The 26,256-nt window shown below is 33.0% G+C and overlaps 2 protein-coding genes across 2 annotated transcripts in view; one reads left to right on the forward strand and one right to left on the reverse strand.

Annotated features, from left to right (window-relative positions):
• Nucleotides 1–6,276: 6,276 nt before the first annotated feature.
• Nucleotides 6,277–9,491, reverse strand: LOC142341568 (uncharacterized). Its single transcript, XM_075392611.1, has 2 exons — nt 9,040–9,491; nt 6,277–6,480 (listed from the first exon to the last, which is right to left on the reverse strand). Exons 1-2 carry the CDS (start codon nt 9,285–9,287, stop codon nt 6,291–6,293), a joined length of 438 nt encoding a protein of 145 aa, XP_075248726.1. The 5' UTR covers nt 9,288–9,491; the 3' UTR covers nt 6,277–6,290.
• Nucleotides 9,492–16,854: 7,363 nt separating this feature from the next.
• LOC142341567 (sperm-tail PG-rich repeat-containing protein 2-like) overlaps nt 16,855–26,256 on the forward strand; it is a 33,717-nt gene continuing 24,315 nt past the window's right edge. The window contains exons 1-3 of the mRNA XM_075392610.1: nt 16,855–17,087; nt 17,568–17,753; nt 18,022–18,151. Of these exons, the coding sequence (XP_075248725.1) occupies nt 17,639–17,753; nt 18,022–18,151 (245 nt within the window). The 5' untranslated portion in view covers nt 16,855–17,087; nt 17,568–17,638. The remainder of the gene's footprint in view (nt 17,088–17,567; nt 17,754–18,021; nt 18,152–26,256) is intronic.

Consider the following 26,256-nt stretch of genomic DNA (forward strand, 5'->3'; position numbering starts at 1 on the left):
GATATTGTTCAACACTGCGCCAAAAGGATCTAGATTCTTAATTTGTATGTTGAATAATAAATTTACAAGATGTCAGAGCCCACCAAACCAATCAAAAACTATTCCGAATCGCGTAAGAAAAAATATTCAAAAATGAGTGGTTACGGATGCAAAACCTTGCAACCTAGTTAACATAGCCGGCAGATTGCCGGAATAGCTGCGAAAGCATAGACTTGCGTACCGTATATTAGAGATAGAAACAGATACAGATATAAAATGAAAAAGATATCGGCGCCGTTCAAAAAACTACATAAAAATCATTCAGCGATCAATTTTTAAAGTTTGTTAACATTCGTTGCTTGCGCAGAAACCTTTTCATTGGGGGAAACCTTTATACACATATGAGTTCTTTTGACCTTAAACTAATTCAAAATAAACACAAGTTTAAAAGTGCAAAAGTCATTTTTATTGAGCGCGATGAAACAGGTAAGATCACAATCCAATCACGCAAAAGTTTTGCTAGAGAAAGAGAGAGAGAAATGACATGACGAGCTCAAAAGCCGTTAAAAAGAAGAAATCATTCAGAAAATGTGACTTTTTCAGCTTTGCTGTGTGAACAAATGTGAAACGAAAAAGAGCGTCAGACGACGAAACATAAAACATAGCAAGACAAGTCCAGACGTACTATTCAAAGAATATTCATTGACTAAACAAAAAAACTGGACCCAGAACAGACTATGAGTGAATTGGGAGCACCATTTAGAAAAAACATTATAAATCAAAATGAAATTCCCATATGTGAACAAAAAAAAACCACTAACGAGAAATGGAAATCTGGTTCAAACACAAAACTAGGGCTAGAACAAACTATGGATGGATTGGGAAAACCATTCAGAAAAAAATCTGATCCAAGAAATTTAAAAAAATAGTAAAAATCAAGGTGAAATTGCCGCATGTGAACTAAAAAAACCACTAGCGAGAAAACGAATTTTTGTTCAAACACCGTTTTCTCACTCTACTTCAAATTTAGAGCAAAAACATTTCACGCCGCAAAACCACTCGCTTCTGCGCTCCACTTCCTGTTTCGGCGTGACCAAAATCACAACTCCAATTTGACTTCAAAAATCATGAAAATGTGTGAACAGATCTTAAAAAACGACAGAACCCAAATACAATTCAAATTCTTTAAACTGTAAAAAACATAGCAGGACAAGTCCTGACGACCTAGAACGGACTATGAGTGAATTGGGAAAACTTTTTCCAGCAAAATTGGATAAAAAAATTAAAAAAAAAGACAATCAATGTCAAACTGTCACATATGAAAAAAACCATTAACTAGACATGGAAATTTAGTTCAAACAAAAAACTGGGCCTATAATGAACTATTAATGAATTGGAAAAACCATTTAGACAGAAATCAGATCCAAAAAATTGAAAAAACAGTAAATATCAAAGTGAATTTGTCGCATGTGAATAAAACCACTAGCAAGAAAGCGAATTTATGTTCAAACACCGTTATCTCACTGTAATTTAAAATTAGAGCAAAAAATATTTATACCGCAAAACCACTCGCTTTTTCGCTCCCCTTCCTGTTTCGCCGTGACCAAAATCACTACTCCAATTTGACTTTAAAAGTCTTGAAAACGTGTGAATAATCAAAACGCCCCAATACAATTAAAAATTTTTTTGAATTCTAATAAACACCAAGGAGAACAAAATATAGCTCCACTATAAGCTTACAGCTTCAACGCTATAGAAATATTTGTTGATAACGCAATGAAACTTATATAGAGTTGTTCAATTTAGTCAGCCCAATAATATGAAATTTGTCTGATCACAGGTGACATCTATCTGAGACGATCTGATCAGAGGGAACTCGGGCGCACAATAGTGTGATCAGAAAAGAATTTGAGCGTTTGTGTCTAATCAAAAACCGTTTCGAGTGCAATTTTTTTTCATTTTTTCTTTGGATTTAGGCAACAAATGAAGCAGCGTTTTGATCAGCTCCAAGCGGCAACAAATGACGCAGTGTTTTGAGCAAAACATCTTTTAGAGTCTGATGGCGCTGATCAGAATCATATGGTCCAGTTGATAGCAATTGCCGGTCTGCTTTAGAATTAAATTTGAATAACAGTAAAACAAAACATATTTTATGAACAACTGTTTAACTTCATCTATGGAGTCAGAAACATGCACTAAAGCCTACAAAATTATTGTTTTCCAAGATTTGGGGTCTTCTTTTATCACCGTAACCTCAGATTTGGTTTTTTCCTAGGTTGCATATTTTACTACTCAGAACACAAAAACAACATGAAACGATTATGTTAAACCCACATTAGGAGATTTGTTCATGTCTAAAAACATTCTCTGATTAGACTATTTCGGGAGCACCTGTGTCTGGTCAGATGCTATTTAAATTGCACTTGATTTTGATTAGAAGCGACTTCAAGCGCACGTGGTCTGATCAGAGGTGGATTTGAGAGCACATTATTCTGCTCAGAAGTGGACTCGAGCGCATACTAGTCTGATAAGAAGTGACTTTCGAGCGCACGATAGTCTGAATAGAGGAGCTTTTTGAGCTCACAAAGATTTTTGAGCAAAGATAGAGTGATCAGAGGTTAATTCGGTCTGAGTTGGATTGATCAGAGGTTATTTTTACCTGGGACTTCTGAACAGAGCCGATTTCGGTTTGAGTCGGTTGGATGAGAGGTCTTTTCTTCGGGGACGGTCTGATAAGAGGCGATTTCGATCAGACATTTTTTAAGTGTGCATAATCTGAGTTTTGCAATATACCGACTACTTGAAATCCTGCAACGAATAAGGAGGTGTCAAAGTTGAAGGCAAAGAAAGATTTCAACTTCTGATGCCTTTAGCCCTATTGATCTGATAAACGTATGTTTGCTCGTTAAACTTCTCCTGATCCTCTAAACATCTTTTTCCACGAGGATTTTACTGCTTAAATGCAAGGAGCAATCTATGCATCATTTTCTTAACCACGTACGTCAAAAAGATTAGACCATCAGTGTCGAGTATTTCTAAACGTTCAAATACGCATAAAATTTGTTCTATTATACATAGGAAGCTGGGAAAAAATGCAGATAACATAATTTTCAGTAAGCCTTTCCATAAACCTGATCGATTGCGCTAGTTTTAATCTAAATATTTTTAGGGTTCAGGAATGTATCGGTGACACGATCTGAGCCAAAGAGCAAAGGGTGAAGACATAACAGAAATAACAGTCCAGGATGACGTCCTCAATGAAGATTGCTAACGATCACACCCTTCGATACGCAAACTTTGTATGGTTAGAGCCGTCCAATATTTAAAATCCTATGTCCTCGACTCGTTCAATTTCCATGTTCTCAACATTAACTCGTCTTATTCAGATTTTAGATTTATGTGTACCTAATTTCTCAGTTAACAGTTACGCTGTAATATAGAAATACAATTTCTTCTTAAACTCTCAAAATCTCGAACAAAATAGATGCGATAATAAAGTAATTAACATAAAAATTATTCTCCTCTTTTTTATGCACAAATAAGCATATGATGTTGCGTTACTTTTCCACAATTTGTCTTTACTACACTCTACTACATTACAGGAGAAGCTTCAAAACAACATTTGGCCTTAAAACCCTGTTTGGCTAAAATCACTGTTTGATCAGATTTTGGTTTTTGTTTGAAATCATTTTTCATCAGACTCTGGCTCTCTTACAAATGCCATTCATTATCTTTTAGGACTCTTGTAAGATAACCGTCTTGCACGAAAAGCGGAAAATTGCCTTAGCTGGTATACGAGCTTCTTTCGCTTCTTTGAAGACTAAAGAATAGGATTGGATTTAATCTGTAGTCGGCAAAAGAAAAAAAAGACAGATAAACTGTCAGAGGATCACGGAGTTCTCGAAGTACTGACTCATCACAATGTGAAATCTTCGTTTCGCAATCTGTTTCAAAAAAATTTTGAGGCGAACATTTTGAATTATCAATGAATTCGAAAACGAGTCAGCATATCAACTTTGGACCACTTCTAGACAATTTTTGGCAATTTTTTAATTTCTGCTCGCCAATTTTAGATTTTTGAGATTTCACGCCACTTTCTTACTTGTTCAATGCCCGTACAAAAACAAATGGGTCAAGAGCAGTGTCAATTTTGCTGCTCATTTTCAATGGAATCAAAAAATAAGCTTCATGAAATTTGAATAAACTTTTATTTGCGTTTAAGCAATTTCAGCATTTTTATTTATACATTTCTGCTTCTACTGTAAAAAAGGAAAATATTCGTATTTGCTTTTTCGGTATATTATTGGACATTAATTTTTCGTTTCGTTTGCTGCTTTTTCAAACAAGTCCCCGTCTTGTTGAAACTGTACTTATGTCAACACAGAAGAACGCAAAATGGATCATACAGTACCTAATTTATGGAACTGATTGAAATTATTTCCCAAAAATGGGTGCTCTGAGATCAGAATTGGGCTTCAGAGGGCAAATAAACTGAAGCAACGTTGAGAAGTCTTATTTGAGTTATAGTTTTGAGAGATAATTTAAAGTGACATATCATAGTAGGATGTATTGTATAAAACAAACAACCTCATTTCAGTGTTCCCTAATCCTTGACCTTTTTTTAGTGAGTTAACTTTTCGTTGAAAACTTACAACCGTTGGCAGTACAAGGTCAAAAGCTGTTGAAAATTCTGAGCTAAGTTTAAGCTAGTCCAATGAAAAGTACAAACACGAAAATAATGCAGTGCAACCAAATTTTATTTCAAAGACATCAGAAAAATATCAATCGAAACTGCTTTACATTTAAACCAGCGAGTTTGCTGTTTATCTTTTGTAACAAATTAATTGCTGCCCGTTAATATATATTATAAATCCAAGCAAATGAATTTCTCTAAACGTAAATTCAGACATCAAAAATTGATTAATACTATTAATTTTTTCATAGTCCGCGGAATTTTCAATGATATTTCTTTATCTTTTGGTCATGAATGCAAAAATACCTTAAAAGATGCAACACAATCCCCAGTAAAAAAAATGATTATCTGCAAGTGCCTGGCAGATTCTGACAATATCCTGCAATATAACCAATTGTATTGAAAAGTTACTTCAATTATTCAAATTAAGTTTTTCATGAAATTTTAAATAACTCAATATAAGCATACATCACTTCACTCGCTTTCGAAACAACTTTTTAAAATATAAATACGTCTGTTGCGCAAAATTGTTTTTGGTGCATTCAATTTTCTTTTTTTCTTCAAGTTAGATGCAAAATTGTTATCTATATACGGCGTTATTCTAAATAATCAGTCAGTTCATTCTACACAATTTTTTACCAGTTATTCGAAAAGTAAAGTGTCAAATCTTGCCTTTTTGTCTGGGATTATAATTATTGTTGCGAAACAGTGGCGAAACAGTCGTCTTTCAATTTTTTTTCAGTTTTATTCAAGCAGATTCTCAGTTTTTCAATTTAAAAATATTTTTGAAATAAGGTCATTAAAGGGCTGGCAAAGCTCATTGAAACTGAACATATCACTACCTCATGAAGACAGAAAGCAATGAGAAAAACAGGCCATCTGGAGAACACATTTTTCTAGACAAATAACACCTGCAGTTTTCAGAAACTATTCATTCAATTTCAATTTCGAGGGCTCACATCTGTATAAGAGGAGCAAATAAAATTTTTCATTGAGCTAAGATTTTTGTACAGCCCAAACGTTGATAAAATTTTGTATACCTTTATTAGTACTGCTAATATGCATTGGTTGGCTTAGAGCATTATGGGTTATCGTGTACCTAAATGTAGATTACGAAACTTGGTTCCTACAAAGTTAACTTATTCGAAATTACTGTTTCAAGTAAAACAAAAAGTTTATTGTTGCATGCAAAACTGGCAAATAATATAAGAAAAAAGAAATAGTGTAAAATTCTATTTATTAAAGCACATAGATCTTTAATTATATAGAAAAAAAACCAAGATGAATTAGACATATAGATTATTTGTACAGGAAAATAAAATTTAGTAAATCTATGTGGAAAACCCCAGTGATTCTAGAGTTTTTGTTGTGCAAGATCTGACAGATTTAGACAAAGCCTGACTAAAACTTTACAGAAAACTTTGTCATGTTACACAATAAAAATTTTCCACGCAGTAAAAATACAAAGATAAAAATTCAACTTTATCAGATCTTAAATGACAAAAAATCCCATAAAAATTTGTTTCTTATCACGTAAGGCGTATTTTAAAATCGTAGTTTAAGACGTATTACAGGATTCCAAAAACTCTGGAATCATTGGGGGACAAAACAAAAAAAGCTACGCAGTTAACCTATGGATATAATTTGTTCTGCAGCGGCATCTTCCTGTATAGTCACACATGCCTTCCACTATGATCTGTCGGTTGTCAATGAAGGATCTCTTGTGCCATTGACACCTTCTGAAGCACTCTATGTTCTCTGAACTGCTATCTGGGTTGCAGTTAGTGGCTGTGTCCCAATGGTAACGACTATTCGACGAAACAGATGTCAAACTGCATCCTTGATTTAAGTGAAATTATCCATTTTTCCCCGCAAGTTTCGAAAATTCCCGCACGTTTCTTGCAGAAAGCAATAACTTTGATTATTTGTTACGATATTTTGCATGATGAGGATTTTGAAAATCATGTTAATATTCCTGATTTACGATATAATTAATTTGCATTAGGCTTATTCCTGGTTCTACAATGATAAACACCCAAAAAGATATTGCACTGAAGAAGATGCAAAAACCCCATATTGGTTGAAAGACAATTCCAAGACAAAAACTTGAAGTTCGCTGGAGTAATCATGGAAGCATGTTTTAATGTACAAAATGAAATCTTCTTTCAAAATGAGACCGATTTACACTTGATTGTGCGGACCAGTTCAGAATGTCACCTTGAATCTTCACAAATTCACTTAATGCTCATAAAAAATTCTACCATTTTATATTAAATCTTATTGAAATAAAAAAAATACATCAGAGTGACCATTGTAATCATAATGTTGTACGCGAAAGAACTCATTATGTATATATTTTTTCAACATTAAACTTCTTTTTATATGTGAAAGTGTTGGCACATTTTGCAGCAAGAGCAACGTTTTTACCGACCCGGGTATATTTTAGCACTCTCTTTTTGGCTTACGTCTAAAAAAATTTTTACTCATAGCAACTACTGTTGTAAGGTTTGTTCTGATTGATTGAACTGAATTGAATTGCATATGAACAGTAACTTAGAGAAACATCACAAGACAAGTCTTGCCATGCAATTCAAAAATTTCCATTACTTACACGGAAAACTAGAGCTAGAATGAACGCTGATTGGATTGAGAAAACAATTTAGAAAACAAATGCGAAACAAATCTGGAAAAAGAACAATGCCAAAATGCCACATGTGAACAAAAAAACCGCTAAAGAAAAGGCAAGAATTTCTTTAAACACCCATTTCTTACACTAGATTAAAATTTCAGTTAAACACACACCTTGAAAGCTCTCGTTTTATTGTCCAATTTCCTGTATCGAGGCGGCCAAAACTAACTGATCAGTCCAATTTCATTTCAATGATCATGAAATGTGTTAAAAATATTTAAAAAAAAACACACCAGGAAAAATTTCAGAAACAAGTAGAAGTAGCAAATTGACCGTGCATACTGACATGATTCACATCCCAAATAATTATACTAAACGTTTTGAAACAATTAAAGGAAAAATAAGATGAGAAAATTTACTGCCAATAACTTACTTTTAGTTGCAACTCCAAAAAAATAACTTGTAAAAAAGGCAATTTGCAAAAAAAAATAAAATTTGACAAGTCGAGTAGAATGGAAAGACAACGCCGAAAACTTTTCAAAACTTCAAATTCATTGAATTGCAATATATGTTAACAATAGGTTAATTTTATCAACAACAATTATGGTACAACAGATTATTTGATGTAGTATTAGTATGTGGAGATAATAAAGTAATTTTACATTGTGTAGATACTTTATATTGAATAGGACGTTTATAGAATGCGGAACGCCATCTGCAATGAAATTGATTCATAAAAACAGACGTTTAAAATGCCTCGTGGATTCATTGTTTCATATGAAAATCAAATACAATAATCTTTAAATGCAACATCGCAAGAACTTTTGTAGCTCTCTCGGATTTAATGCGTTTGCAAATTGAAAATGAGGGTTATATGCTGGGGTGACTGAAGAGATAGAGTAAAAAGCCTCTTACTCTGATTTGTTGGGGAACAGTTGTCGATAAAAAAACACTACAAAAACATTTGAAATAATTTGTTGTGAAAGAAAAATCATTCGCGTCCGAAGTTACGGTTTGAAAAATTATAAATACCAAAAAATGCAAACATTGAAAAGAACTGGTGATAAAAGCTACTTACGTATAAAAACGTCACTTGTTTCCCTAATTTTCGAAATTTTTCTGCTCAGTTTTCAAATTTTTTCTAAAACTGAATAATTATCCGCAATTCTTTCAATTAGTTTTTGCTCAATTTAAATGCAATTTGGTTACTTTACAACTTCACCAGCTGAAATTTCCATGGGAAATCTTTGGCCAGATAATTATGCCTGCTGTCAGATTTTAAGCAAGCTAGATTTTAATCTAGCAGGTTTTTTTTTACTAAATGTTGCAAATTAAAATAAAATTCAAACAGTTAGGAAATCATCAAATCTTCCAATGACTTTTCATATCGTACAAGATTAATATCCCGGGCCGGAATATTTATCTGGCAGAGTTCTTAATAACTTGTACTATAATTGTGCCCGTTATTAGGATTTAAGTACGATTCTTAGAATACAACTATTTCTGAAGTTGGGCTATAATCAGAAACGCCTGCAAATTTGACTGCAAAAATGAACACATGGTCAATAAGGTTTCACTAAGTTGCCTCAAGTCTCGAAGTTGGGAATGCAAAAATAAAACAAACCTTTCGTTTTTTGAGTTTTTGCCTTTCTACCGAAATGGGATCAGAAACTGTAAATGATCATAGTTAAAAGCTCTATCAAGCATGCAGCTGTAATGTAGTAAAAAATATTTGTTCCTGCTGCGTCTCCAGGGTGCAGTGTAGGAGTAGACTGGCGGTGAAGAAGTAGTTCTGATTGGATAACCCAGAAACTGTCTAGCTGGGAGAGGAGTTGTTGATGGAGTCGGCGGATCCGACGGATTGGGCGGATTAGGAGGCTCCGGTGGATTTGAGATATCAGGAGTAGCATCAATAACACACTGAAGTGCATGTAAGACCACGTAAACAACTACGCATTTAAGAGAGTAAATCAAAATAAACTGCATAATTATAGTGGCAAATTTGTAAATTAATACGCACAGAATTAATGGCACAAATTTTCCATGATTTTTACTGGTGGTTTTAAAAGGAAGACGTTGGTTTAAATTTTTACTTCCTAGACCGCGATGACTGCGGCCCAAGTGCCAAATTAACTTGATAAATCAAGTTGATAAATCAATGATAATTCAATGTTTTCACGGCATGTTTAAGCTTAGAAGCGTTGAAAATATTTAAGCTACAAATAACTCAGTTAAAATTTGAAACATAGAAATGCTTGTATATGGTTTAAGAATAGATGTGGGCTACGCATATTGGCAGCCCACTTTATGAATGTATGCTCTCTGTATGAATGGAAAAACAAGGCGAGGTTGAGAAGGGACAAAATTTGTTACATCATCAATATTATTTAAACTGTTGCAGACCTCTATACTATTATTTAGGAATTATCGTCTTCACGATTTCAGTATTCAGCTCATTTTTAGAACCATAATAACCGTCTTGTAGTTGTCGGCTATTGTCTCTTACTACTGAATCAGAGTAAAACCCAGACTGTTCTTAGACTGTTTTTTTAAATTGTCCTTTCTCTGTTCATGTTAAAAGCTATGACCAGCCTGTCTAAATTTTCAGTAAATTGTATTCCGAATTTAGCATGATTTACCATGTCTATTGTAATGGAACATTTTGTACTCATAATTATCAGCTCATTTAAAATTCTGTTTTTTTTTCAAATTTATAACTAAATCAAGAAGGCAAGTAATTCGTAGCAAACTATATTGTTCTGCCAATTGAGCACAAAAAAAATCAAATAGGCAAAAAGAGAATTTGCTCAAACTTTCGTTCCACAGCGCACACAATGGGGCCTTTGCAGCACAAAAGCTAAGATTAACAATGATCTGCTGATAGTGTTTGTCACATATGACCTTAAATTTTGGAATATATGCAACAAGTCAATTAAAATTTTAAAAAATTGAAAAAATAAATGAAATTAACCAAAAAATAAATCAACATTTTGCGGCAAACAACACATTTGATCGACTATATATACTCTGTAATTAACTCTTATCTTTTGAGCTGTTCGCCGACCCTAATCTAGACCCTTGATTTTGGGAATTAGTCGCCATAATTCTCAGTGTTATTGTGCCTAGAATTCGCTGCGGAATTAGCGACGAAGCAACAACACTGGCACTTTTGTTGGTGACTTTCGCATTGTCGCTGATTTCGGCAATTTTGCTAAAGTACGAGAAACCAACGCAATGAATTAAAAAAACTAAATTACTTGTCTTCTTGTTACACTTATTTCATCATTGAATCATTTCGCCATCAAATCACGCAAAATTCAAGGTACTGAAATTTGTCATATTTAGATGCTTAAGCATTGCCTACCAAAAAACAGTAACGAGGTAAGTTTAATAAACGCATACTTCAGCTTTTTTTTAGATTACATGATCACGTACTATTTTTTATTGTGGTTTCTACAGAAAAAATGCAGAAAAAGAATGATGAAAAGAACTTGCAATAGACTGATTCGGTGCTGGTCTGCATTGGTACACTCTTCTAACAAGCTATGGAGAATTTTCATTCCGGCCTAGTAATACATTGAATTTGCAACTGGTCTTTTTAAGTTACCCCCCACTCTTAGATCTTTTTGGTCTATCTGGTGATAATGAACTATAAACTGGTGAGAAATTACCCCCGAACTCTTACATCATTTTACCCCCCTTGATAGACCAAAAAGATCTAAGAGTGGGGGGTAATTTGTCTTTTACCCCCTCACTCTTACGCCATTTTACCCCCGTTGGAAGCCTAATGCAGCCCAGAAAGACGTAAAAATTTTGAGCTGCATTTTCTTAAAAAATCCTCCCATTGCAGCTCCACTCTTACATCATTTTTGGCAGAAAAATTCGACCCGGGCCAATTTGATTTTGCCCTAATAATACACAGAAGTTGCAAGATTTTGTAGGTAGTAAAATATGAAGCAACTTGTTTTTTGCCTTGTAAAAAATTGAAGGTGCATGACTCTGGCGATAATAAACTAAGACGCAATTTGATTTCAGTCTAGTGTAATATAGCTATATCTCACGATTCTGTCATTTGATTAACAATTGATTATATAATAATAAAGCAACTTGATTTTGACCTATTAAAATACTGCAGTTGAAAGATTCTGGCGATAATGAACTATTAGGCAAACTGATTTCGGCCCAGTAATACGCTCAAGTTGAAAGATTATGGTGTTATTGAACCACCAGGAAATTGATTTACGCCTAGCAATATATACTCAAATTTCCCCGAATGAGTCAAACGCTTTTTGGTTAAAACAGTAAGTTTGTTAAGCAGTGAGGACAAATTTATGGACTAAAGCCAACTACTTGAGACAACGCACGTTGTTTCGTTTCAAATCGATTAAAATTTCTTGTAGTAAAATAGGTGATATTGTAGCTACATTGGCCTCGGACAATCACATGAAGTAGAAAGTAGGCCGAAAAACTCGGATTAACCGATTTTAATTAATTAAGATAAGATAAACGAAATGTGCTTAAAATAATTTTGTTATAGTTTGAGTGCAGAAAACAATCAAAGCTTGAAAACATTTGAAGCTTATACGTGTGTTTAGGCTTGAAATCTCTCTGGACATATTTTTTCATCCAGTACAGGAGTATGATTCAATATACAACAACGTTTTACAAATTTTTGCAACTGCACTATCTACCCGGACCTAGCTTCAAGTGTAAATCAGCACTGAATCTTTTTAACTCCATCATGTTTTTTACTCTTCCAAGTTAACTGTTCATGGCACATATTAGACATTTCATTGTAAATTACAGGACAAATAAAATCTTTTCTCGGTTATTCTTATGCCCAGCATGATTATTGTACGGCGACTTATCTGCGCATTATGCCTTTTAAGCGGGTAATTGTATGCGCATTATGCTATTTAAGCGGGTAATTATATGCGCAGGATGCGCGTTTGCAGCGGGTAATCCCAATGATCAGAAGACTGATGTAAAGCAAAAATTCATTAAGTATAATTTAAAAATTTTGTACGAAGAAAATTGTTTAAAATTTTTTTCTAAGTTTTATATTTCACAATTCACCTTCCAATTTTTGAAAAGTAACATTGAAAAGAACCTACTATTGCACATCTTCTTAATAGCAAAGAAACCCACAAGCTTTTAAAAATTATATAAAGATATTGTGCCAATTAACAGGATCTATTTTTAATAAGAAAACATTCAACTATTATCTAAATTTATAGGAGAACAGACGCAATTTCCACAGAAACAGACCGTACGCCCTAAAAGAAATTGTCTTTTGTCAATAGATTTCTTTTCTCTTACAATTTACATCAAAGCATAATTAAGGTCTAATCAAATACAAGTCTCTTAAATGAGAAAAAAAGGAAAAATATATATATTAAGCGACTAATTTCTGGCCCAATTTCTGGACTAATTTCTTTGTCAATAGATTTCTTTTCTCTTACAATTTACATCAAAGCATAATTAATGTCTAATCAAATACAAGTCTCTTAAATGAGAAAAAAAGGAAAAATATATATATTAAGCGACTAATTTCTGGCCCCTTGAGACAAAAAATAATTATCAGATTGAGCAGAAGCCATGATAAAATTTAAAGAACTGAATGAAAAATTAAATATTTAAATTGATGTTATCTGTTTGCAATTGAAACTATCCTTCTTTAAAGAAAATTAAGATAAAAAGTAATCAGACTGGCTTTGACTAAATGAGAAAAGCCAATCTAGATAGATTTACAAGATTTTGCAGGTTGGTTTAGACTAAGAAGACACCAAATTCAAAAAATTTAGGCTAGAAAAAATTTAGGCTAAAACAACCCATTTGATTGTTTTTCTTGTAAAAATATAACAGGAAGTCAGGAAAACGTTTTTGTGAAAAAAAATTGAAAAGGGCAATTAAAAAATTTTCAAGAGAAAAGTTTTCCAAAAATCGCCAAATTACATCTTGAAAATTCTTTTGCCTTTTTATTTAATTCGTAAACATAAGGCTGAAACAAGAGAAAGCGAGAAAGTTAATATGCTGAAAATTTCTCTAATTTAACTTTTTACGATTACAGGAAGCGTCAAAAGGCGAGAAAATAAAATGTTGACAATAATTATACAATAAGCATTTGAATAAGATTAAAATCTTGTTTCAACTTTTAAAGGCACTATCAAAAAATTATTGATTGCTAAAAATGTAGTAAGAAAGTCCACCCAACAGCCATTTCAGTTGAAAGGAAACTTTTCTTAAAATTACTTCAAAGTTTTTTCGTGATTGATTTTGGTTAACTACCACCAAAGCTTTAGAAAATAAAAAATTTTTAGTTTCAAAACAAGAATAGCCTGTCTGTATCTAAATCATATTTTAAAAACCATGCTAATTTTACCGCTAATTACAGCTCTTTTTCTCCAATCAAATTTGCCCTTTTTGCTTAGGCAACAACGAGAAAAAAAAGAAATGGCAATTAGTAGCTCCCAAAGTCTATTTCTAATTAATAAAAAAATTTTCGTTTTTTTTTTCAATCGGCAACAGGGGAACGCTTTATAATTGAAGGAAAAACTTAAAGGGAAAACCATCGATAGGGAATTGATAGATTGATGTAATCGTAGATTTGTGCATTTATGTTAGAACTTAGGTAGGTCTGAAATGAAGTTTTATCTTTGCTTTTTAGGAAACCCGATTTTCTCTGTAAAGTACCTCCTAATTAATTTTTTCTAAAACATCGACATTTTGAATATAAATTTGTACAAAAAAACAAAAACTAAAAAAAAAGATGCAGTCCCCTACTTCTTTTTAGCTTTACCTTGTATCTATAAAAACGTGTGTTAACTCTAGTTGATTAAAATCTAATTAAAACCTCGTGGTGGTGTGTGACAGAAATGAGAAATTTGTTTTCCATTTAAGAAGGGTTAAAACACTTTCTCTGAAAAGAAAACACACAACATGGAGAAATATTTCAACTCCTTTTGGTTAGTTTGCGCCGGATTTGAGAATCGTGCCAAAACAAGCCTTTTCTCCAGCTCATCAGACTCAGATTAAACATGGATTATTCAGAACGTTTTTAATCTATATTCAAAAGTTTAAAACGTTCTAAATCTATATTCAAATTTAAAACGATGATGATAGTGTATTTCATTTGATAAAAGTTTTAGGAACTTAAATTGCGATAAAAGAAACGAAGATGATTTTATTGCAAAGAGTTTTGAACGACGGTTACCAAGTTTGTTTCAAAAGAAATTAAATTACAAATTTTGCTTTTTCTGTATTGTTAATTTTTTTTTATATGATGATGTGAAAAAAATATATTCAAAATTGAAGAAAAAGCAAATCAAAACTTTTTGATAAAAATTTTTTCTTGTTCCTTTTAGTTTTGGTATGGTCTCCCTAAAATTTTTAAAACGTGATTAGATTTTAAAGAGAATAAAGGATATCTCTACTTCTGAAAATTCCTCTTTCAACTAAAGAAGAGTCGGCTATTTCAACAAGCAAAACAGTTTATCAGAAAGACTTCTAATTGAACCTTTTTTTACTTTTTTTTACTTCTCTTTTAATTTTGTTTTTTTAAAAAACTTAATTTTGTAAAAACAAATTATTTTCTTTATTTAAAGAGAAATTGCCTGGTATTGAATGGTGAAGAAAACAAATATCAAATAGACGGAAATCGACTGTACAAAAAAAAGTAGCCAAAAATTAAATAAAAACAAAAACAAATTTTGAGTTGTTTTGGAGACACCTGTAAAAACTTTACAACCAGGACTGCTATCCTAAACTTGTAACATTCTAAAAATTGACAGTCGGCTTGATGCAAAATTAGAGCATCAAGCCTCGATGCAAACTTCGAGGGTTGATTCCGAGGCCTGATGTACCCCTTCACCATTCTAATTTCTTTCAATATGGTCTCAGATACAGTTTGATTGGTACTGGTATACTGGCATTCAATTTAAAACTTTTAAACTGCAATTTTAATTCTGCTGAAAATTTGAAGAACTAATATTTTTTTGGAATTTTCAGAAAAAATAATTTTTTCTGTAAAATTTTTTGTTTTCAGAAATCAACATGGTTGTTGATAAGGAATTTACATCTGACGTTAAATGTAAATAGAAACGTCTTTTCTCTCATGAAATTGGGAAAAAATTCTCTTCATTTTTTCAATCGCAAAGATATGATTGGTTTCATCGTCGATCTTTTCCTTTAAAAACGTACATTAAACTGAAATTGGTTCACCTAAAAACAGGAAAAGACAGTTCTTTCAAAACAGAACTGCAAAAAAAACTACAATATGTTTTGGGTGAGTAGATTATCGTTTAAACAGCTGTGACACCGTTTTCTCGCTAGTTAAATTGATTTTTTAAAACGAAATTGTTGCCTGTTTTGTTGTTCTATTATACTCATATGACATAATCTAGATAATGAGAGCTTAATTGCTTCCTTAAGAGGTGTAAATTAACAAGTATTAATGGCTTCCGAAGTCATAAATCAAGAAGTATAAGTTTACAATCCTTTCAGTTGGTACTGAATGGTTATTAATAACTTGGTTTTCGAAAAAAAAATGTTTTTGAACTTTACCTTTACCGCAGCCTTTTTTGGAAGAGTTACAGAATCTCACTACGGACATGTTCAATAACTATTTTTTGCAGCACAGCTGAATTTGTTTTGTTTAGGTTTTATCTGATGCCATTTTGATTTTGTTATAATGTTTTCGTTGAAATGTAGACTTCGAGTTTTGAGTTAAATTAATGTTTCTTTCTATTTGACTTTTAGGCTCGTCTTTTCTCGTAGTCTCATTAATGGTAAATTTAATCGGCCCTCTAATGCGGCATTAATTTATTCAATTAGTGGTTTGTTGAACCATATATGAGTTTTTGAGTTTTTTATCTCTTCATTTGATTTGGCTGTGCTTTAAGTCAAAAATCCTGATGAGGGGGGTCGAAACATTATGTGCAATTGCTCAGCGAGTCTCCTTCATTTGTTGTTGGCTAAACTTGCTTTCGGCTAGAGCGACCGTCGATAGTTGTCTCATATTATTGTTTCATGCGGCGAGAGTTAAGGAAGGCACTATAAAACCAAGCCGATTTAAATGCGAGGCAAAAATTCTGCATTTAATTATATAATGACCTTAAAAATATTACTTCATATTTCCTCCAAGATTTTTTAGGTACCAATTTTACATCCAAACAAATGAGGGGCCATATACATCGAAGCGCACCTATATACACGCCAGCTGCTATACTGCATGAAGCTATCCTGCTTTCAGCAAATTTTATTTAGTTCACCAGCCGACATAAAATTTAACAGACACACCATTTTGCAAACAAATACCAACAAAATGATGTTGAAACGACAGAATGACAATCTTTACGTTGCATTTTTGAATTAGTTTATGAAAAACTCAGTGGAGAAGATAGTTAGCGGAATAGATCTGTTTTATTTGCTGTTGTCGGCTAAAATGACTATCGACCAATATACTAACCTCAGCAAATTTTCGTCTAGTTCAGCAGCTTTTCAAATTCGGCTTGCTGAATGTCGCCTTGAATGGCCTCCACTTGATTAATGTACAAAAATTCAAATTGGAGCACGTGCGTTTTTTGATACGAACACAAAATTTGAATCAATGCTCAACTGTGTTATTAACTGTTTATTAGTTTTATATCTGTTATGATATCCCAGCGAACCGTGGAAAACAAACGATCATCCCTCAAATTATTTTGGTCAAATTTTTCTTTAGATTAATCAACTTACATTTGTTTTTGTACAAAATTGTGTTAAAGGAGTAATCGCTTTGAGAAACACGTAAGTTCTTTTTTCAAGTCAATTCAGCACACAATCACCAGGTAGAAAAGCAGTTAGATTTTTTTATTTTTGAAGGAAAGTTGTTTAATATGACTGAGGAATATCGGGGCTAAAAGTTAACGCCCTGATTTTAATATTTTTTGCCTTAAAATAGAAAATTTAACTCATTTTACCTACAATTTCAACCAAGACAATTGGTGGTATTTCTTGGTCAAACTTGTAGTTATTTGGATTGTCACAACCATACACTGCTGCCAATAACAAATGCTAAGTATTAGGGCTAAAATGACTCAAGAAACTTCGACAACTGCTTTTTAGCGTGTTAACAGTAAAATTATAGCCCTAGTTGGTTAGGTTTTCAATTATATTGGGCTGTAAGCAATAACCGACCCTCCGTCCGTATGGAGCTATAGTACCTGATAACGACCTCATTAAAAAGTCTTTTACTAATATAAACCTTTTTACTGTTTCTACCACCAGAGTCGGTCAAAACTCGAAACTGTCAGACACGAAGCTGTTGTTGTGTCAACATCAATTGAGTGTGCCCGACTATGTACGACCGTGCACCTCGGATAGTGTCCCAGGTGAAACCCACTACTACTGAGATTGTGGGTCCAGGTGCTTACGAGGTACCAATTCCAGCTGACATATCCAGGAGGAAATACGGTTAGTACATGTAGTAATAAACAGAAAAGATCAATCAATGATTCATTTTTCTCAATGAGTACGGTTCGACCAATCATATTTTTGGGTACTTCCACAAAAATATTTCTCCCATACGGTACTCCCCTCAGCTTAGTGGTCTTACCACCACCAGCAAATACCGAAAATAAACCATAATAGGAGTTATAATTGTGTGGGGCTATATAAAAAGGGGAAGACACGTTTAAAGTTTTTTTTTGCTGTATGTTTTAGTATTTATTTCATGTTTCAGATGGGTACGCCCCCTTTGGCTCCCTGGCTCCCAGGAATAACAGCTTCCTGCCCTCAGAGAATACAGTTCTATTAGCACCTGGCCCAGGCTCATACAATCTGGACAAAACATCACTATTAAAAGGCACAGGGTATGTCAAGAGTGTTCCTGCTATAGTTTAACCCAGGACAGGGTGCGCGACCCAAGCCGGTTCTGAGTTGACCATCCAGACCAAAATTGGTTCTGATCAGTCAGACTTGAGTCGCACACTGCGAAAGAGCTCTGTTCAGAGTATCCAGACCATACCACACAACTATCCAGAGCCGAAAAACGCTATGATCAGACTATACAGACTCTGAACGGGGCTATGATCAGACTGTACAGACCGCAGATAGCGCCCTGATCAGACCGTGCAGACTCTGGATGGTGTCCTAATCAGACCGTAGATAGTGCTGCCAGACTCTGTTGAGCGGTCGCGGTTTAACCCCCCCCCCCCCCGTGCGCGACCCAAGTTGGTCTGATCAGTGCTGGTTTGGGTCGCCCTTCAAACCAGGAAGTCAACATTTTTGCGCTGTAACGGAAGCCTCATGGTGTTTTAACTAACAAATTTATTGCTATGATTATCTAAAGCGTTACTTGTTGGATTAATAACAGAAACAAAAGGTCAGCTTACCTGTTTTTTTTCGTACAGCTGGTTCCATGTTTACGTAAAATTTGTCTGATGTAGAATCAAACTGCAGATAGTGCCTCAAGTTGCTGGTTGATTCATCCATGAAAATTTTCATTACAAATTTAATTACAACCAGTCTCTATATTGTATAATAATTTTTGCATCTTGTCTGCTAGCGCTCTCCCCAGCCCTATATAGCTGTTATTTTAGCACCCCCCCCCCCAATTCTATGTTTTTGAAAATTGTAAGAGCGACATTTGCATTCCATTGGAACAAGAGCGTCTAGGTAGATTGAAGGCATTCTTGAAACAAGAGAATAGTTTCCTTTAAAAAACTTAAAAATCGGGCCCTTATTGTAGCCGATAACACCAAAAAATGATATAATACAGAAACATTTAGCGGTGTTTACGTTATATGTAACAAAGTTTCGTTGAAATACGTAATACTTTTAAATCATAGCTATGCTAGCTTTTAATGAATGCATAATAATACATATTATGTTCACGTATAAACTGACTTAACTCTAACAGTATGTTTAAAGGTGTATAAAGTGGGAGGGGTGCAAAACTAAGTGGGGGCGCTTGCAGAAAAGCTCCTAATTTTTATTGTGAGAACTTAAACAGCATTTCAATTTTCCTAAAAAGGTAAAATGAATTTTTTTGAACTTTTCCAAAAAAAATATATTCAGTGATTCCTCGTATATCGCACTATATCTAGATCAAACATTAAAGCCACAATAAATTTGAACAAGGCGGCTCGGTAATGTGCAATGGCACATAAGGTTCCGACCCCGCCCATCCACAATTTTGTCATAATTGTCTACCAATTGAGGAACAGATAGAAAAACCCAAAAATTATTTTTTGCGAATCCCAAAAAAGCCCAAGTCTTTTTCAAAGAATTCTGTATGAACGATAAGATAGCCTCCAAAGCAAATAACTCAGTGGAGTAAAAATTGATGCATTAGATTGCTGTAATATGTCAATATTAAGAAAGCGAGTCAAGCCGAACAGCAAAATCAAACAACAACAACAACAAACATTAATTACATCAAAAAATTTATGTCCCCCTTAAAAACTAAATTTAATAACAAAGTCAACATACCGTCAGATAAACCTAAAACTAAACAAAAATAACTTATAAATCACCAGAAAACATATGAGACCAGTCCATAAAAAGGTTTCGTAACAATTATACAAAAAAGAACAAAAACAGTAAAGTAAAAAAATTAACTTATTTTTTTGAAACAGTTAACTTCAAAGTAATGAATACCATTAGGAATCAATTAATATTACCACAAATCAACGATTACCACTGCTTCTATAGAAGGGCATTAGGACCTGTCCTTATTCATTTTTTAAAGCGGCTAAAAAGAACAACAAAGAACAAACAAAATTTCAATTGAAACTTGACAGAAAGCGCTGTCAAAACCGTCAAGCCAAATTTTGGCATTCAAAAAATATTTGATTGAGCCTTCTTAAAACAATTATAACGTAGTACGTGGCCATTCATTAGTAAGACTAGGTAACAAGTAGACAAAAAAGCGAAGTGCTAAAGTATGTAATACTTTTAATTTTTTTTCGAAACAAAATTACATTCAATGTCATGAAAGGCATTAATTACAAAAAGAGCTATTTAAAAAGGGTCGTTTATTCATGAAAAAGAAGCTCTCGAGACCTGTAATTATCCAGAATATTTCTTGCATCTACAAAAAGAACGTCAAATATGACAAAAATCAAATTAATTTACTTTTTTTTGTGAAAAACCGGTGTCGAAGCCAGTAAGGTCATAACAAATTCTTAAAAAAAGATTTTGGGACACCAATCCCTTTTATTCCTTTGACACCCATAATGTCATATTTGACCTGTAATTAACTAACGAGATTAGGTAACAAAAAGAAACATAAAAAGAACAAAATTGCGAAGTTAAAAAGTTTTTTTTTTAATTTTGGAAAACGATTGTTTTCAAAGTAATGAAAGCCATCAGCTATCTACTAATATCAGAATATCGGTTCTTGTATTCTGTCATGAAAAGCCAAGGAAAGCTATCACTATACAGGAAATTTCATACGACCGAAACGACAAAGTATAAATGACAGTTAGTGACAAAATTAAAAAATTCAATTGATTTCTTCAAGAAAGAGGCGTCGAGGCCGTTAAAACGATGATGTATCTCTTTCAGGATTTTAATATGTCCAATTGTGCCCTATTCTGAATGCTAATAAGTTGACATGAGAACTGTAAGGAATGTGATAATGTGACAAAATTAGAAAACGTGAAAAACTGGCAAATATCAAAACAAACAAAAATCTGAAATCTTGTAGCATCAAAGCCAGAAAACAATAACCTCCGGCTTAAAACTGCAAACGAGAATAAATGTTAAATCAGTAGAAAGAATAAGCAGTCTTTTTTTGCTGACACTAAGCTGGAAGTTGAACAAATTAAGAAAAAAATAGAGGAAAAGTTAATTAAGCCATTATTTATTTAAAAGTCATAAAAGTAATTATTTTTAAAAAAAGAAACGACCTTAAACTTTCAAATAAAAAACTAAATGCATTAGCTTGGAGCTTCTTAGCAAGCGAATTGGTTAGTCCTATCACTCCTGAGCTTTGATTTGATATGTTCTGTTCTTTATTATTAAAAAAAAGTCTTTTTTTTTAAAAAAAAAAGACCGACTGATTACAACCCGATTTTTTTGGATTGTATCAGTCCAAGAATGGCCCAAAACTACTCCTGCTAATACTTATTGTCCTTTAGGAACAATTGATTTTTCGAATGTTGTAGATATAGATAATTTGTTAGTTGAAAACTCAAAATAAATTCTGCATTTTTGATAATCAACTAGTAAAGTTAGCAAAAAACGGCAAAGTTTTAACTACAGTGCACTCTCAGCGGACTCTGAAGTAGAAATAGCCCCCCTCTGAGTCTACAAAGATTGTATGAGTGTTGTTTGTGGGTGTACTGTGGGCAAATTTAATCAAAGTGGACTAAAGTAGCTTATTTCGTGCTGTTTTTGATGAAAAAGGCTAAATTTTGAAATGTTTATCCAGATTTTTTGACCAAAAAAATTAAATCAAAACAATCAACAATGCTTGTTCTTCTTCAAAAATAAAATCAACAACACTATTCTTAAGAATTATAACAAATTTTAGCAAAATTGACGAAAATTTAGGCAAAAATTCCGGAAAATGTGAATAAAAACAACGTGAATTCACTTTTCTTTTCTCAGAAGTTTAAACCTCGATAACTTCCTGTAGAAAACGAAAAATAAAAAATATTTTTAATTCCATATTCTACGCTGGACGAGCTTTCTAATGATACCAGTCTCAACTTTCTACGATGAATATATCGAGCGGCGAAAATTCACGGAACAAAAAAAACCCATTTGAGTATATAGTGTAGTATTACGAGAGCCGTTACAAATGAGCGGATAATTAATCCCGCATTAGAGCGAACGTATTTAGGCGCTAATTAACCATTCTTTCGCCGCGCGCTAAACAAACTAACGCTTATTAAGACTACCAGTACACAAGTACTTAAACAACTCAGTTCGACTTATTTAAATAACACAACTTTAGGCCTGGATCTCCTCGCTTATATCCAGGATAGAAAATGTACATTGTTGAACGTAGGCGGCCTGTAAAACCACAGTTTCTTTTGATTTAAATTACTTCTGCTTTTGACAGTTGCAATGCAGATCTTTCCCCCCAAGTTCAATAAAGATGAAGCAGATTGCTTCAGGGGAAAAGACAATAGAGTCTCATAAAAAGCCCCCAAGAAAACCATAATTGTTGCGGTTTTAGAAGAGGGGAAAAGCAGAAAACAGGCGCCTACGAAATCAATAATTGATGCTCTCAGCTTTTTAGATTTTTATTATTTTTTAGAGTTTCAATAATTTTTCCGTGAGATAAAAAAGAGTTAATTCTCTTGCCTTCTCGGCCAATAGGAAAATTAAGAAGCACCTCACTATGAACGTGAGTTTGTGATTCGCTCCCTATCGGCCCAAACGGAGCTGAGAGGAATTAATTGTTTCTCTCAGCGAAGTGGGACGGAATAAAATTAGAGAGACAAACAACAGAGCCAGCGACGAGCAGCAGACAACTGCTTCATTTTTCTTGCAAAATAAATTCCTAAATTTAAACAGAAATTTTAGTAAAGATTTCCAACTTAGCAAATTTTCCAACAGAACATACTTGTGAGAAATCAACTGGAAGAAGTTTTCAACGACACAATCATTTTAACAACGACACAATCGAGTAACAGCTCAACCCGGTTTAATACTACTCAGTGTAAGCTTGTTCATTTAAACTATCTATTTAATTAATTGAACTTTTCAGCCCCCCAACTACTTTAAATTGAGACTTATAGCACAGACAGGTCTTAGGCATATATCTTTGCCTTCGATTTGTTACATCTTTTGTCAAGTTTGACTGGCATACATAAAGAGATCCCGTATTGTGTGATCTGTAGCAGCTCAGCCAAATTTGATAACTGGTGCGCCCAGAGGAAAGAATCACGCCTGAATTTTTGTTTTTCTATCCGATCGGATTAAAATAGTAAAATAACCACTACCACAGAAGTGAAAGCACACTAATAGACAAACAAATAGAGTAATTTATATCAAATTTACGGCCGAAATACAGTAAATTTACATTAAAATAGTAACAGGCAACTGATTCTTTGCTCTTGTAAAATTGTTCTGACCCGGGTGGGGGTAATCTATGTCCGATTTTTAGTTTATTTATATAACAATTGAAGTACTTTTACATTTTATAGTCAAAATTTAACCAAAAATCATCCCCCCAAAAGCTATTTAGCCTAATTTTCACCCAATTTTCATCAAATTTATGGTTAAATTTTAGTATTTACACCTTAAATAACCGAAATTCAACCAGATTCTATCCCCCCAAAACATATTTAATTTGATTTTAACCCAATTTTCACCAAATTTATGGTTGAATTTTAGTATTTTCACTCTAAATAATTGAAAGTTATACAAAATTCATCCCCCCATAACCTGTTTAGTCTATTTCTAACCCGATTTTGACCAAATTTATGGTTAAATTTTAGTATTTTAACACTAAATAATCGAAATTTATACAGAATTTATCCCCCCAAACCTTGTTTAGACTATTTCTGACCCGATTTGGACCAAATTTATGGTTAAATTTTAGCATATGCACTCCAAATAACCAAAAATTATCCAAATTTCATCGCCTCAACATCTAATTAAACTAAATTTTAGCCAATTTTCACCAAATTCACAGCAGAATTTTAGCATTTTCACACTAAATAGCCGATTTTTAACCAGAAATCATCCCCCCAAATCATATTTAGAGTAACATATGTCTAATTTTTACTGAATTTTTGACCAAAATATAGCATTTTCAAACAATTTAACGTAAATTTAACCAGAATTCATCCCCCCAATACGTGTTTAGTGTAATTTATATCTAATTTTCTACACATTTAAGCACACGTTGTTGCATTTTCACATTAACTAACCCAATTTTGGTTAAATTTAAGCCTTCCTTAATTGAATATTCACTCTGTTTTATCAATTCCTTGACCCGGGTGGGGTAATATTAATCAAATTTTAACCAAATAAACATCATTTTGACCTAAATTCTCAAATATTAACCAGATTTTAACAAAATTAACGTCACTTTTATCATAATTTAATGGATACTAATCACATTTAAGCCTTAAAAACATCATTCTTATCCAATTTTAACCAATATTACTCAAGAAAATAGCCATATTAACGTCATTTTTACACAAAATTAGTAAATATTAACCAAGTTTTGACCACATAAATCTCAATAAGGCTCAAATTTAACAAAGAATAACGGGTTTTAAACTAAATTTTATCCCCCCAACATAGATTTTTAGCCTGAAAATAACATAAATTGATGAGAATTCCCCCATTTTAACCGGTTTTCACAAGTATAATTTCACCAATAGAGGTTTTAAACAGTGCATGGACCAAACTGGAATAGTTATTGTAGAACATCTTAATCTAACAGCAATAGAAAACACTAGAAGGGGTAAAATAACACGGTTTATTACTGACGGAATTACTTTCTTAGCTATTTTCTACGTGTTTGAACATAATTCTCCCGCTGATTTTTGTATAACTTATGCATCTGAGAACCCAAATTTTCAGAATTTACTAACTTTGTTAAAAACTAAAAACAGGGTGATCGAGATTCCCGCAGAAAATTTAGCCAATAATTAATTAAAAGAGCGTAAACTAGCCTTTTTAACCCAATTTGTACACAAATTTATTATAGAAAAGTTGTTGTCTCATGTTAAAATACGGTCATTAACAGACTCAAGCACTTAAGAAACAATATTTAAACACAATAATAGCTACAAAAATACTACTACTGATGTACTAAACATCCCGTACTAAACGTTTTTATACTGTCTTCTGTGTAATTTCATACAAAAATACATTAATAAAATAACAAAAACAATTGTTCTATGTTATTTATATGTCATATATTAAAGTAAACGTTCAAGATCTAAATATAAGTATTAAAGTACATAACAAAATAGGCAAAGTTTCATATTATTTAACTGACAAGAACAGAAACTTTTTATGCATTTACCATCACTCTTCTAGCGAAACAGAAACTGAAATCTACATAACTTACAAGTGGACCAACCCAAACTTTAAGGAACTTTTGTGTGCTCTAAGAAATCAGAACAGTGTGATAGAATTAGCATAAACGTTATCATCTTGTGTGTGGATGAGCCACCAAAATAAAATTCCCCCGTTTGGTTTACAAATCTTAAAAATTATTAAACCAAAATACATCAACGTTTCTCCCGACGATCCGAGTTTACCAGATAGAGTTAAATTACTTATAAAAACAGAATTTGTCACACAAATTAGATTTTCAAAAATAAACAAATTTCACCAATACTCTGTTGAATTTAAACACTCTGAAAGCACTTATCCTTGGTTATTAAATTTTACCGTTGAGCAAACCGATATTTACTCTTGGGTTGAAATTTTTAGTACTGATAACGGCAAAAACTTTGAATTTAAAATACAATCATTAAACGGTCCTAAACAAATAAAATTCATAACACAAAACAAACAGTTCAACTTTCTACTTTAGTATTAGCGTTTTATTACATAATTGTTATAACAAAAATATTTTCTACACTAATTACCCAGACTAATAATACTTTTGTATAAAATATTCTTTTTATACACTAAAACAAAACATGGCAGCGAACGTTGTTGCGTACCCCGACATAGCGTTAGAGAAATTTACAGGTTTAGACCCATCTGAAGATGCCCAGGAATTCTTTAGTTTAATACAAAGAAAAATCCAATTCTCACTAGGAACAAGAGATCCTGCGGATGCTGATTTGCAAGCAGCATACGACGCTAGACAAAAAGCATTGTTTGGTTCGGTTTTGCGTGGGCCCGCAGCCCAATGGTTTGAAACCTTAGCACCAGGTTTAGCATGGAACGAAGTTAGAAATCAGTTCATTACCCGTTTTACTGATGCAAAAGACAAGTATAGGAAAAGAATTGAAGTCGAGAGTATTAAAAGGCAACCAGATGAGTT

This window comes from Convolutriloba macropyga, chromosome 6 (genome assembly GCF_964194025.1).
Source record: "Convolutriloba macropyga chromosome 6, txConMacr16.3, whole genome shotgun sequence".
In the NCBI taxonomy this organism is placed as follows: Eukaryota; Metazoa; Xenacoelomorpha; order Acoela; family Convolutidae; genus Convolutriloba; species Convolutriloba macropyga.